Below are 14,265 nucleotides of genomic sequence, written 5' to 3'. Positions count from 1 at the left end.
GCAAAGAAGCCTGAAGAGGCAAGTTCCTCTTTGCAGAGTGCAGCTTCATTGCCCATTTAAGGCTCTCTGTTGCTGTCTGGTACTCTGCCCAGGTGGATTCAAGCGCAGGAGGTAGGCAATAGGTTTTTCAACCAAAAATGTTCAGGATTGTTTTCGTTCAGGATCCAAGATAACAGTAACAATGCAAGCATCTCTAAGAAACAGAAACTATAGTTATAAAATAAATTTTAAGTCCAACTATTAGAGAACTGTAAGTCTAACTGTAGGAACAGTTTAATATTTTCATAGTGCAAAGTGTCTTTGTGTCATTGCTTGGTCCACAGATGATTAATATTCTCAGTCAGCTGATCATCGACAACATGGAAGTGCGGCGCTGGTTGTTCAAAGTGAACGATGAATCTGGAGGAAACGGCACTGCCTACTGTGACATTATCTTGCATTTGAAATGCTACCCCTGGCTTAAGAAGGAGCGGCAGAGATACAGCCCGGAGATATGGAGTAGTAAGTGGGCCCATGTAAGTAACTAAGGAGCAGTGTGTCTTGTCTGTTGTCACAGCTCCTTAATACTGTCCTGGAGTGGTTCCTCACCGTAAATCTTTTCTCTGAGCTCTCTTTTTAAGATGTTGGTAAGAGTTGATATTGCAGAATCCAGGCTGGCTTGTACAAAGTAGTAAGTTACAGTAATTCAAATAAAAAAGGGCAGTTAAATATTCCAAAATATAAGCAAATGTCTGACATCCAGTTATGGAATAAGTTGGATGTCATACCATTTAATTCATATGCAGTAACACAAAAATCTTTCTTAGTGTTTTTATCCAAAGTGAGGATATGTATAAATAGAAGTATATAAGTGTCAGAGCCTTACAGGAACTTGGCATTATTGGAATAAATGTTGGACTAATGTAGCTGAACAAAACTGGCTGGTTTGAGGCCAAATACAAACTGATCTCTTTTTAATCTGGATTCCTAAGGATTATTGTTTCAGCACGCTTGTCCTTACTAATAATTTTTAAACCTGTTGGCTATTTTCAGCTGTGACAGAACACTTGAGGTCTCAGAGATCATTAGAGTCCTGTAAGTTTCATTACAGTGGATGTTTAGGTAAAGAGAGAGATCCTATAAATACCTAACTGAGGGGGGAAAGTATAAACTCATGCACTAGGATATTCCTAAGAATCCACAGGACAGGAAAAGACTGTAACATGGTACCTCTCAACTACAGAAAAAGCTTGACCTGGAGCTTTGAACAAGCAGATCACACATCCAGCTAACTTCATCAGTTCTGGTATTGAGCGAACTATTTGTAGTTCAAATATTCATTGGTATTTAAATATGTTAATTTCAATAAGCATTTGATATTTCTGTATATTGTGTCAAATTCATTCGTAGGGTAACTGTTTTAAAGCCAGAAGGAATGTATCCGGAAAGAATTGTTAAATTTACATAAACAAGTCATTATAGCACTTTTGATTTTTTTTAATTCAATCAAAAATTTTTAAAAGTTTTTGTTTGATTGAATTATATATTAAAATTTCAAATTGTGCTGATTATATTGCTTTTGGCAGCTACAAAATAACGCCACATTATAACACAGAACTTAACATACAACTTCTCCCACCTACTAAGGATCCTTCACTCTGTGCAAGTCTGAGCAATATAAAGTAGAGCATTGGAGAGCATTGCCTGGCTGCTGAGTGGTCTCGGTACATATAAAGCTAGCAGGATATACCCAGATCCTTCTCCCACGACGGGAGAAGGCATGGAGTGGGAGTGGAAGACATAAAACAGTTTCCACCAAGTCCAGGTCTTTGCTGGTATAAACTCCCTATATAAGTGGTATTACCTTGTGCTAGTTTTAGTGTTCCTATTTCTCTGCTTTTTTAATTCTCCCATGGCTAAGTGGCTTTGAATACAGGGTATAGTGTTAACTGGCTTTCTGTGTTTTGGTTTTATACTGCATTTAAGTGGAGCTTTGATGCAGCCAGGAATTAACCCTTTAGAAGCCCTTAAACATAAACATCTGTTGGATGTTGGAAAATATATATATGGAATGATATATTTGATCTAATTACTTATAGTCAGCAGGAAAGCTTCCATAAATCCAGACCAGTATTCCAGTAGCTTAGCCAGAAGAGCAAAACTTGCTGCCATTTGGAGCATCTTGTTTGAATATGAGTGTTCACATTTTTCTGCCTTCTGAGTTGAGCCCTCTTTTGTAGAGCGGGAGACCTTTTTTATATATAATGAATTGCAGTCTCCACTGAGTATTACCATTGAGAGCAGAGGATTAAAATCATCCTTTGTTACAGAATACCATTGTAATGATACACATTTAAACATCAAAGCATTAGTTTATGAGCACAGGCATGCTTTAATGTCCTATTACAGTATGTAGACCTGTTTCTTTCGATAATGAAGACATTGTGTCATTGGCATAGGCTGCCACATACAAAACATATGCTGGCAGGTTATTAAAAAATTCAGCTTCTTGATGAAAGACTATCCTGCAGGCTAAGAGTACAGTGAAAAGACTCTCCATTCTGGTAGAATTATTAGAAATGAGAATATGACTGTAAGCACTAAATTATGTTAATACTTACAAATAGCATCATTTGCATAGCAGTTTAAGACACGATATCCAGATCTTTCTTGTTGGTATGTAGTGAGAAACAGATTAAAAATAATGTAGTTTGTGAGTTTGAATTGTGTAAGAATCTATTCTATCTAAAAATGAGATTTTAGATTCCTCATTTCAAACATAATATTGGGCAAACAAAATTGCAGGACAAGATTATCAATGTATTTTGCCTTGTTAACTTAATGTAGCATCTGAAGTGTCCGAACAATTATCTTGCAACTGCATAAAGGGCCGAATTTGCAAACTATGCAGAATGGCTCTGCAAGGCCTTCACCCGACTGCGCACTGCTAGGTCTGCCAGCATACAAAAAGCTTCATCCTGAGGCCCGATTCTAGTTGTACTCGATATCAAGGAGAACCACGTTCTCCACAAGTGTTAATGTTATAGTGAGGCTATTTGTGGAGAGCACCATTCTCCAGTGGGAAAATATATAAGAATCTGGCTGCTGTTATATGCAGAAAAGATCAGTAAGTCCTGAAACACCTTAGCAGTTTAATTGTACTTTGCAATGCGATTGACTGTTGGAAGAAGCATGTTACTTCAAAGATTTTACCCGTTCAACATACACATGTAAAGCATGTGTGCTGTGTGAAATGCTCTTACACTGTTCTATCATGATTTGCCAGTCTATTTACTGTATCTATTCAAGCTTCAGTTAGTCCATGCATAGCAGAAAAAATGATTCTGCTTACTAGAGTAAGTGAATGAACAATACAGAATGTATTTAGGACAATTGCATGAAGGTCTGTTTAGAATATCTAGAGAAAGATAATACTTATTAATATGTGGCATTCCAAAATTCGCTAAGAAGCTGGGCATCTCACTCTTGTTGAAAGTCAGCACTTTGTTTTTTCAAGTTTTGAAAAATCTCACCTACATTTATATGGATCTAAGCTGTGAGACTGGATGAATTCAGGAAAGAGAAAACCATCCGTGGTTATTAAATTCACAGACACTGTCTCCAGCTTAGGGAGTTTGAGCTGCAAACTGTTGGTGGTTGGGAGAGTATTTGGGGAATGGATATACTTGCTCTGTCTTCATACCCTTTCCTGGGCATCTGCTTGTGGCCACCATCAGAGATGGGACACTGGACTAATCAGACCTACTGCAGTTGTACTTATGTTAAGCAAGAAGAAAGATGCTCAGATGCCTGCTCAGAATTCAAGCTGAAGAGTGGTGGAGTAGTCTACAAAGTATATTATTTGATCTGTTTTATTTATTTTGGAATAGACACCAGGCTGTCAAAGTCTGTGGCGCCCCTGGTCTCTGACTCAGCCAGGACCCGTAGGTGAAGTCTGGTAGGATCCTTCAGCAGGCTCCACTTGTATTCAGTGCCCAGAGTGCTCTTCCCTCTCAGCAGAAGGATAATGTCACCATCCTGTCAGTGTTGCCTTTTTTGTTCTTTTAACAGTCCCCTTTTACATAAAATAATACAGGAGCACATAGACATCCCACCATCTTGTATTACTATACATATCTAAATACTACCTAAATCAGATACTGTTTAGATATCAGGTCAGGTTAATTTACAGATTACCTTTTATTACACTGCAACTGTTCATTAACCACAGGGACCACCAATATGATGCAAGTTTACATAGCAGCAATCCTAAAGGTAAAGAAGCTCAGACAGGAGACAGAGGGATAGGTATGGGGATAAAGAAGAACAGACTTGAAAAAACTAGAATGGAACAAGACATGGAAAAACAAGCAAAAGTGTTCTTTTGATTAAGCCATTACAATTGGCCATAGCGACACAGCTGTTAAAAAAAACCCCTTCTGCATTAGATATCTGTTGTAGAAGAAAAGCTGTTAAATGTGTTTGGGTAACCTCCTGTTTTAAATGTTAGTGTTTGAATCTTGCCGTCTCCAGTTGTGTCACGATATTGTGTCAGTTTTCTGTCATATAGACCATCTCCTGGTTAGCTCATTAAAGTGAGGAACAGGAGCTCAAAATCTTTTCAAAAGGTAGTAACAAACAGAAACCCCAAATTTCAGTCAGCATTGAACAAAGCAATATTCAAACTCTGCGGGATTTTCAATTGATTACTATTGGAAAAATACCATTTGAAAGGCCAAGATAAAATGCTGACTGTATCTTAAAATTGAAATGTTATTGGTAAACTTTCAGAAGTCCTGTAATAAGTAATTAGATAAACTTAGTGATTATCTGAAAATCAGGAATAGTGGTGAGGAGATTTTTAACTAGTTGAATGAGTTTCATTCCCTATAAGAAGCCTGAAGCTTACGTAGCACATCTTGTTTCTTTGCTGAAGTAAGGAATTCAGAGAAAAGAGCGTAGGTTTATAAACAAGTCAAAATAAAAGCCAGTCATTGTACTGTCAAAGACCCAATCTTAGAAACATGGCATTGCCAGAACACTACCATTTCAGGCTGTCTTTGAACACAATATAGACTCTTAACAGTTTTTTTTCTTTCTTTCCAATACCCATTTTCACCCCTTTGTTGATCACCTTCTGTAACATCATCAACTTTGCTCTAAAGCAATGCTACAAATACTGCTGAAACTGCAGAATACAGCGCAGGCAATTGAGCTGGTCGTGGTGTAACACCGAAGCGTCTACGAGAGGGTCCTTAAGCAAGTGGCCTTTGCTGCTGCTGTTGTGCACATGCAATTGCAGGTGTGATAATTTTTTCCGCCTGAAGAGGGCCAGAAACTCTGACAGATCTACAAAAGATCCATTTACAGCGTTCTGACAGGCTTTTAAAATTTCCTCTAATTTGATGTGGTGTTTAATAGGAAAAGAGAAGGAACCCAAAGGCATAAGGAAGAACCTGATTGCCCACAAAACAAAAAAAAGCTGAAGGTAATTTCCAAGAATGGGCAGTGCTCTGTCAATAAAATGCCCTAAATAGTTCACATATTCACTGTATCTGTGAACAGTCTGTGGTGCTCTCATTCAGTCTATTATTACATTTATGTAGCTGCCACAGCGATGTTTCAGGTAATTTCCAAATCCGAAGTAAAATAAAGCATGATAATTGTATCCCTCGGTTAAATTAAAACCATGATATCCATTCCTAAGACTTGCAATAATCAGATATGCAAGCTGTTGGTTTATGTGTCCTATTGATTTAATATGCTTCTAATCAGTACATAAAACTATAGGCCTGCAGTGTTAATTTTTCATATGCTTACAAAGTACCCTTTGATTTTCTGTCACGCGTTAATTACAGCGTTTTGCCATTAAATAGGAAGCTTTGTGTAAACTAATTACTAGGTAATCATTGTCTACCGCAAGCGTGCTGTTTGTACCTTTTATTTTATTCTAAAAATGCACAGATCTCGCAGTCTGGAACCACTATACCTTCCAGCCATTAGCTCTCACTAATTCATAGCATTATTGTGTTAAGATTGTAGGAGTTGTAATTGTTGTGGTATCAGTGCTGTTAATTACCGGAGTAAACAGTTGAAATGGTGCCAAGGTCTATTGTACAAGGCAGAGGAAAGGAGGTTTAAATGTTACTTCCACCATCTGGGGACTGGAGTAGAGGCAAATGCTAGAAAACAGCAGTGAGGCAATATCAGAACTTCAGCTCCAGGGTTTTAGGCCATATGGATCCAGAATATTTTGAATCAATTGAATTTAACTGCCAGTTTTTAGCAATAACAGCGTGGAAGGAGAGGATAAAGCAAGAGCACTAAAGAAATCTGAAATCCGTTAATGTTATCGCATGCAATAAAATGCCTGCTTGGATTATTTTAAAAATGTTTATTTTGCTAAAATCCAAAAAGTATCACATAGGCAAGTCGAAGAATAAAAGAAGTTTAACTGTGTGTTTGTTAAACGCACTGTGGGTTTTGTCTGACTATTCCCTGGTGCTGCAGCCCTGCAATTCGCATAGAATTCCTGGGAAGGGACTGCGGATCACTGCTACGGTGTCTTTTTTCTATTTTAAATCATACTTTTGGAATTCATTAAAATCCTTTCCCTAGGGAAATGAGCCAGAAAGCAGGGCAAAAGAAAGTGAACAAAATTTATAGAGTCTGAAATATAGAAAAATAAATTAATTAGGAAAATCTTACTAATCTGAGGGCATCTGAATTGATTGTGCATTTGCAGAGATCTAATTAAAACATATAAAAGATGCACTCAAATATTAGTTATTGCATTTTCTATCGGATGAGTATTGTCATCCCAAAGTCCTCATCTTGCAAATATTGCATTGAAACAAGTGCATGAATTTTTTCAAAAGAGCTTTTAGAAGAATGTGACAATTGTGTAACGTTTTCCTCACTCTGAGGGTAGCCAAGAGGAACCCTGAAAAATGAAGGGCGCTATCTCACAAATATGTGCTTTTATACACAAAATAGCAATCCACATGGAGTATTTTGGGAGCAGGAAAGCAAACTATTGAATAAAATCGTCAAGTTCTCAAATTAACACGCTGTGTGTAAATATGCGGAAATATTTGACAAGCTCATACAGCTTTTAAGATCTTATTTCGTCTGATTTTCGGTAGCACAGGGTATAGCGATTTTATATTCGATTTCCCTGCATACGTTGTTTTCCGAAATGAAAACTACGGAGAAGGATCTCAGCACCATATTGCCGCTGCCTGTTTAGGAGCGCTCAGAGGAAATGGAAAGGATCTCTCTTTCTAAACAATCCTGGTTTATTTATTTTTTATTGGTCTGTTAGCAGATGTTGAAGTAGTTCAGGGCACAATGTAAACATGTGCTTTTCAATGGAGCTATGGTAAGCGGCAAAGCATACAATGAAACTGAAGCAATTGGGAGGGGTTTTGGAGGCGGCCAGCGCTTTCTGCTTTTTTGTGTGTGTGCATGTAGTTGAATTTAGAATTAGGAGGAGTGCTTGATCTTTATATATTGAAATCCTCAGCGTGCGCGGTGACAGCGTGAGCCAGAAGAGAAAGCCGTGGCCCCATGTGGTGTGAAAAAAGGAACAGCAGTTTAAGTGCTGGAAAGTTGAAAGAGAACTAACCTCCTTGTTCTCGTAGTCACGGAAAGTGGCTGTTTTGTGCTGCTGTGCTGAAGCATAGCATATGTGCCTCAGCCTGACAAAAAGCCTCTCGAGCCGGAGCGAGCCTCGTCCTGCCTGCTGATCCCGAGCGAGGGCCGGGCTCGCGGGAAGCGGCGAGCGGATAATACGACATAAGTGGCGAATTCTGTGCACTGTCTTCGCCGCTCTGCTTCGTGCAAGTCGCAGCCACAGTGAATCGCTTGCCGTACAGCCGAAATGGGCCATTAGCTACCAGGGAAAATTGTCTTTGCTACTTTCAGCAGATGGAGCAAATATTTTACAAAGCAATTTTACATACAAAAAACATTTGTGTTACTTGGTAATGATGGCTGTTTTACATGATGCTGCCTTCTATCAGGATGTGCTTTTCCAGCTCGTGGAAGGCAAAATTGGTGCTTTTTAATTTTAAAATTTGCAGTTAATAATTAAGCGCTTGGTCTTTAAATCAGTTTTCGAACTTTAAGTAGGTAGGTCAGTTGGTGTATCACTTTCAAAAACATTTCCGTTTTTTTAAACGTTTCAGATGTTTTATTCAGGGATGGATTGTGGTTCTGGCTAGCACGTATCTGTCTGCCTTAGAAAAAATGTCAACAGTTTAATTTGCAAAGTAGAAGATAAGGAAAATTATGCTGTTATTGGGCTTTCCCAGCAGTGCCATCCGTGTTAGCTAGTGCTGCTAGGACAGAAGAGCAGGGGGGGCTGGACCAATTCACATCCAGGCAGCCGGAATAAGTTATCATAGCTCCACTAGTCACAGTGTAACGGATATACTGCATAACTGGTATAAATTGCCATAGCTTCATTGACTGCAGCAGCGATACGGCAGTTTGTATTGCTGAGGATCCATCTGCTGATTTTGTTGTTCTCTGGCCCAGTCAGTTTTACTTATTTGGAGTTACTTTCTTCACTCTATTTGCTTGCAAGGTCTGAATAATTTCCTTTCAATCTGATTTTTTAGCTAAAAAGCCCCAGGTCTTTCTCATGCGTTCAGCTCTGCAGCCTGTTTCTGTCCCCGGGTCTGTCTTTGGATTTCTAAGTCTATTTCTTCTTTCTGTTTATATACCTGTCTTCTCAACAGGCTTTTCTGTGCACTGATCCTTCTCAAGTGCATCTCCCAGTTCCTTCAACATACTCCACAGTCAGTCCTTTTTTTTTCTGTTGCAACTGCCATTGTAAGACAGCCTTTGGAAATTCAGCTTGCAGCAGGGTGAGAAATTGTTTTATATTGAAGCAGGGAAAGGCATATATTCTTCATGTTTGTTCATCATTGTTATAAAAAAGTGGAAAACAAATTTGGGAAGGATTTACAGATTTCTGCATCATGGAAACAATAATATTTGGCCTGCTCCCTTTTCATTGGTGCTAAGAAAGATCAGCAGAAAGTCCTGTTCATGTTGAGCCTATGATTCTGAATTGTTTTGGGCCACATCAAGAGATAAAACATGGGTAAGCTCTGCTGGAGATACCGTCCAATTTAAATGAAATTAGCCTACAGAGCACTCATCCTTTTAAAAAGGTTTGATTTCATGAGTGAATGTTGGATCTGGGCTTGAATTTACCTACTAAAACTCCCTATAATCAGGATTATTGCCTATTTAGAGTTTACAGTTCCAAAAAAAACTTCAACTGGAATTCCAGGTGCTGATCCTCAAAAAGTGGCTGCCTGACTCCCTTCTATGAACACCTTGATTATCTAAGTGTTACCTGTTAAAAGCATGCTTGATCTCACAAGGAAATTTTCCCAATTTTCTTGAACTTTTTTTTTTTTAAAGCCACTGTCATCTTTCTGCAAGGCAATAGTTTTTGTGCATGCATCCTTCATAGCCAGCTAGCACTGAAGATGCTTTAAAGTGCAAGATACTCCTGCGCCTGGGCACTGTGCATCCGCCTTGCCTTTAGAGAGGTGTCCTGAGTTTGTCCTGAATTCAAGATCCTTCAGCTGCTATTTGACCTTATTTGGGGAAGCAACCCTGGGCCATTGAGGAACTACCACACCAGTCTTGCCTGTCTCACGTCCATCATCGGGGCAGACAGCAGTGGCATATGATGGCACTGCGAGTGCTGAGGAGCTGAACAGGCCCAGGCACTCTGTGTCTGACCAGACCCTCATGGAGAATAGGGTCCAATCACCTTGTTTATTTGCAGGGAAATAACATTTATTCCAAAGGGAAAAAAAATTATGGAATTGTCCTGGCTGCCCTCATGTCCCTCAGAATTATTGCAATGGAAAATAGTGGCCCAGGTCATATGCCTGTAACTTAATTTTTAATTATACAAGCTTGGTCACAGCACTCTCAAATGCCTGTGCACATCCAGCTGGGATTATTGGTTTTTTCCCCCAGTAATTTATCAAAAGCTTTCAGGCAACCATTGCACACCTCAGCTTTTTGTCTGTTTTTCTGTTTAAATTGCACAATACCCAAAGTCCTTAGATCTCTGGAATGAGGCTCCATGTGACAGAGGTACTGCTGAATGCAGAGAGGTGCAAACTGATTTTGTAGGTCAGCATCTCCATGCCATGCGTCAGGCTCGGATCCTCTCTCCAAAGCTGCATTTATTTTCATTGTACAGCTAACTACCTTGTCTTGTGGCTTCTTGGCTTAGCAATATTTCAAAGCAAATATAAACCCAGACAATGCCAACTGATACGTGTTCACTGTTCTGTTGTTTTAGTCAGCTGAGCTACCCCAATTTCTTGCTACAGTCTTTTGAAAAGGAGACTAGCACTATAAGACTTGAATCTGGATAAATTCTGAACTTGCATCTCACTTTTTACGTGGTCCTTTCTTTTTGCTGAAAGGATAAGGTTGTGCTGCTTAGTATATTGATATACTGACTACAAATATTTTTTAATTTTTTTTAATGAATGTTTAAAGTCAATAACACGTGCTTCTTAATGTACGTTAGGGGCCCACATGACCTGGATCACCATCACCGCTAAACACTGCGACATTTTTAATGCCTTTTTGTCACAATTCCACGTGAGGTAGCGCACTGCAGTTGTCCCCCTTTCATGGCTAAATGACTTGAGGCATGAACCAAGTCATCCTTCCCAAAATCTCACAGGAAGACAGCATCCAGGAATAAGATACAACTATATGCCAAGTTGATGCCCTAATCATTGGTCAACCCCCTTTCCTCATTTTGGTAGATAAATCACAGTAAGTTGATTTTTGAATTCATATTTTTGGGTATGTCACATCATGGGCTTCATGACAAAACCTCTTTCTTCAAATTCACTGGTCTGGAAAAAATAGATTTTTTTTTCTTCCTATTCATAGATGTTAGCCATAAGGTTTTATCATGTTTCTCCAGAGCTCAAGATAATGTGATTGTGGCTTAGGACATTGCCAAGATCACAGGACGGCCGGTCATCTTCTGAAGCGCAGGATGCTGGAGAGAGAGGATGTAAACCAGAAGCAAAGAGACCCAGGGGAAGCAAGGGAATGCTTATGAAGCAGCAAGAAAAGGAGCCTGAAGCAATAGAGTCAGGGTCCTTGCACTTTATATGCTCGTGTACTTCTGGGACTGTTTTGAACAGTAAAAGCAATGCAGTTAGCTTCTGTATTTAATGGGGTGGTTTTGTGTGTGTGATAATATAGTAAAGAATTTAAAACTGGGCACAAGCTAGTTAATATGCTATAATACAACAGAACAAATTCTACCAAAGATTAGACAGAGAAGTTCACTTAGGAATTTATTTTAAAGACAGGAGAGTGTAATAAGGATATCCTCTGCTTTATAAACCCCTTTGGGTAGATTCTGCCCTGAAATTTGTTATAACTACAGGGTGAATTTTGATTGCGTTTATGTAACAGCTTATACATAAAGAGAGTCAGTAAAACTATTTCTGGCATATATGCCTACTTCAATAAGCTCAGTTTCAAAATAAAAACAAGTTATTGATTGCTGATATTGATCACTAAGCAGTTACCAAGTGCTTAGCATTTGCATAAATTATGATAAAATAGATGCTATACTGAAAGGTGGGAAATCATCTTTCAGAGAAGGATGGTTTTCAACAGAAAGAAAGAAAGTAGTAAGTAGAAAAATTAAAAAAAAGGCTTCCTGACTGTGGGTAAACAGTAACCACATTCTTTTTTTTTTTTCTTTCTCTTTTTTTTTTGCCTGTTGGAGGCCTGGTTTTTAATCACCCCACAAGCAGTTTTCATTTCTGTAGTAAAATTGCTTGTGGTTCTATTTAATTTGTTTCTGCAGGAGCCAGCTTTGGTGAAGATCTCCCAGGAGCTGCCGGGCCTTTTAGCACAGCACGTACAGCCAGTCAATGAGAAACGATTCCCTACATGGGAAAAATTCCTCCAAACATTTCTTAGTCAAGGTAAATAAGACTGCAAAGTCGCTGTTAAGTGTTAAAAGGAGTAATTATACCATATTGTATACCATATTCTTGTTAATCTTGTGCCCATTTAAATATTTATCTCCTTTTATTTCTCCCCTTATGCTTCAAATGTTCATTTAAGAATGAATTATAGGCAACTATTCTATCATTCATATGTCCTACCCAAGCATTTAACCCATATTAATCCTGGATTACCTTTCCCACATGATCCTGAATCAATAAGCATTAACTCCTTAGTGCTGGGTTACTATGCTGGAGATTGTCACATTTGAGGAAGGCCTTCGTTAGGGAAGGTTAGCATATGAGCTTGCACATATTTCAGTGTAAGAAGTTTCGATCTTTGTTAGGTATTGGTGAGGAAACGTCTGCGAGACCTGGTTTTGCCTCCCATAGAAGTGAGCGATGTGTACGCTCCACATGCTATATTCATGCATTATATAAAGTCAGCTATGCTCGTAACCTTTAAGCAAACTAGCTTAGGTTAAAGCTGAGCTTCCTCCACAGATTTTTGCCTTCCAAGTAGGTGGTGCAGCCAGCATGGATCGGTAATGCCGTGCCTTATTGCACTGTTCAGAATATGGGCACAGACTTGCAGTTAGACCATTGCTGGGCCATTTCTTGCCCTCCAAGCTAAAGGAATATGAGCAAGTTGCAATCTGCAAGTTTGGTTGTTTTGCTAGCATGGTGCTGAGTCCTCAGCAGGGCTTCTGGCGTTAACTCAGTCAGGGCACCTTTGGATCGGAGCTGGCCCATATCCAACTGGCTACAACTCAGATGTGAGTCCATGTTTGGCCATAAAAAGCAGTGCAGATAAGTGTTGTCTAATTGCTATGTATCAGTATATCTGTGAGTGGGCTTTGCATAGATAGGTTAAAATCCTATATTCGGATGCCAAATTTTAGGCTGAAAAGATGCAGTATTTATGCTTGGGTAGTAAATTTCTGTGGTAATCTGCCCTGTGGTTATATTCTTTCATATTATGTAAAATAGATATATGCATTTCATAGCTATCTGTCTGTCAAACTGATGACAGCAATTCAAAAAATTGAAAGTATTTTTGGAAAAATAATGCCGGTTAACATACATGGTACCAGTTTTCATATGCATTATGACATAATATGCAGTGAAAAGGCAATCCCAGAATGCCAAATAGTCTTTTTTTGTGATTTCCTACAGACAACTATGCTAAGAGTTGTCGGATTTTCCGACCTTCCCATCTACATACCAAATTCCTCATGTGGATGAATACCACCAGACAGACCTGCTTATCTCAGACCACTGTACAGATGGCAGCCTCCAAGAGCAGTTCACAGCTGGAGACGATACCCCCCAGAGGTCCCCACATTGCCACTGCAATACCATTCTGGGCCTGGCAATTAGCTGGGCTGTAGGACAGCCCAGGATTCATTCATATCACTTAAGAGCATATTCATTCTGTCACATATGTGATATATCTCCAGTTTGGAACTGCTTTCAAGGCACCTGCAGCTCAAAAGCCACAGGTTGAACTGTCTAGCGCTACAATAGTGGAGATATCATCTTTCTCTTCTAAGAGATTCATGGGTTCTAGCTCTGCTGCTCACATTACATTTATGTACTTGCTGCATCTCCGTAGCAGTCCTCCTGCAATGTCTGAGCACAATAAGATCTGGGGGGGTTCATTCTGTGCACTCAGAGCTTGGTGTGTGAATTTTATTGCTAGCTTAACAGCTAATTCATTTCTTACTAGGTGGTGTGATAGAAGCCTTCCCACTCTCCGAAAATGTCACAAACCTTACAGTGGATATGCTGATAGAGCCAACAGGAAAGATAAAAATAGTGTCATCTGGAGACCAGCTCCATGCTGACGGTCCTTTGCGATCATCTGGCACTACCATTCCACAATGTTCTGTTGATCCAGCAGTTCTCAATTCACTGTGCTTAAAAATTGGAGAGACCTGTAAATCTAAAGGAGTGCTTGGTTACTTTTCAGTTGACTTTGTGACTTTCATCCATCCACGATCAATGGAGCAGCAGGTGAGTGGGGCAGATATGTTACTTCATATTGTCCCCTTAAGATCAAGAACTGTCTACGTTCCTCTTTGACACCAACAGATAATGGGAAAAAACTTTGCCCTTCTGAACACACTTTATTTCTAAGCAGTGAAGCATGTGGAGATATGCATACAGTATGCATATGATGATTTTAACAACATCATAAAACCTAGACCTCATCTAGCCAGTTAGACCTGAGGAATCTTTTTCACTGGCCTGAAGAGTA

At 39.3% G+C, this 14,265-nt stretch overlaps 1 protein-coding gene across 1 annotated transcript in view; it reads left to right on the top strand.

Moving 5' to 3' along the window:
• IQCH (IQ motif containing H) overlaps positions 1-14,265 on the top strand; it is an 84,522-nt gene that overhangs the window by 45,046 nt on the left and 25,211 nt on the right. The window contains exons 14-16 of the mRNA XM_064517850.1: positions 324-515; positions 11,864-11,984; positions 13,735-14,021. Of these exons, the coding sequence (XP_064373920.1) occupies positions 324-515; positions 11,864-11,984; positions 13,735-14,021 (600 nt within the window). The remainder of the gene's footprint in view (positions 1-323; positions 516-11,863; positions 11,985-13,734; positions 14,022-14,265) is intronic.

The sequence above is a fragment of the Dromaius novaehollandiae genome, chromosome 10 (genome assembly GCF_036370855.1).
Source record: "Dromaius novaehollandiae isolate bDroNov1 chromosome 10, bDroNov1.hap1, whole genome shotgun sequence".
In the NCBI taxonomy this organism is placed as follows: Eukaryota; Metazoa; Chordata; class Aves; order Casuariiformes; family Dromaiidae; genus Dromaius; species Dromaius novaehollandiae.
The sequence above is the reverse complement of the archived record's forward strand: the minus strand, read 5'-3'. Positions and strand labels throughout refer to the sequence as shown.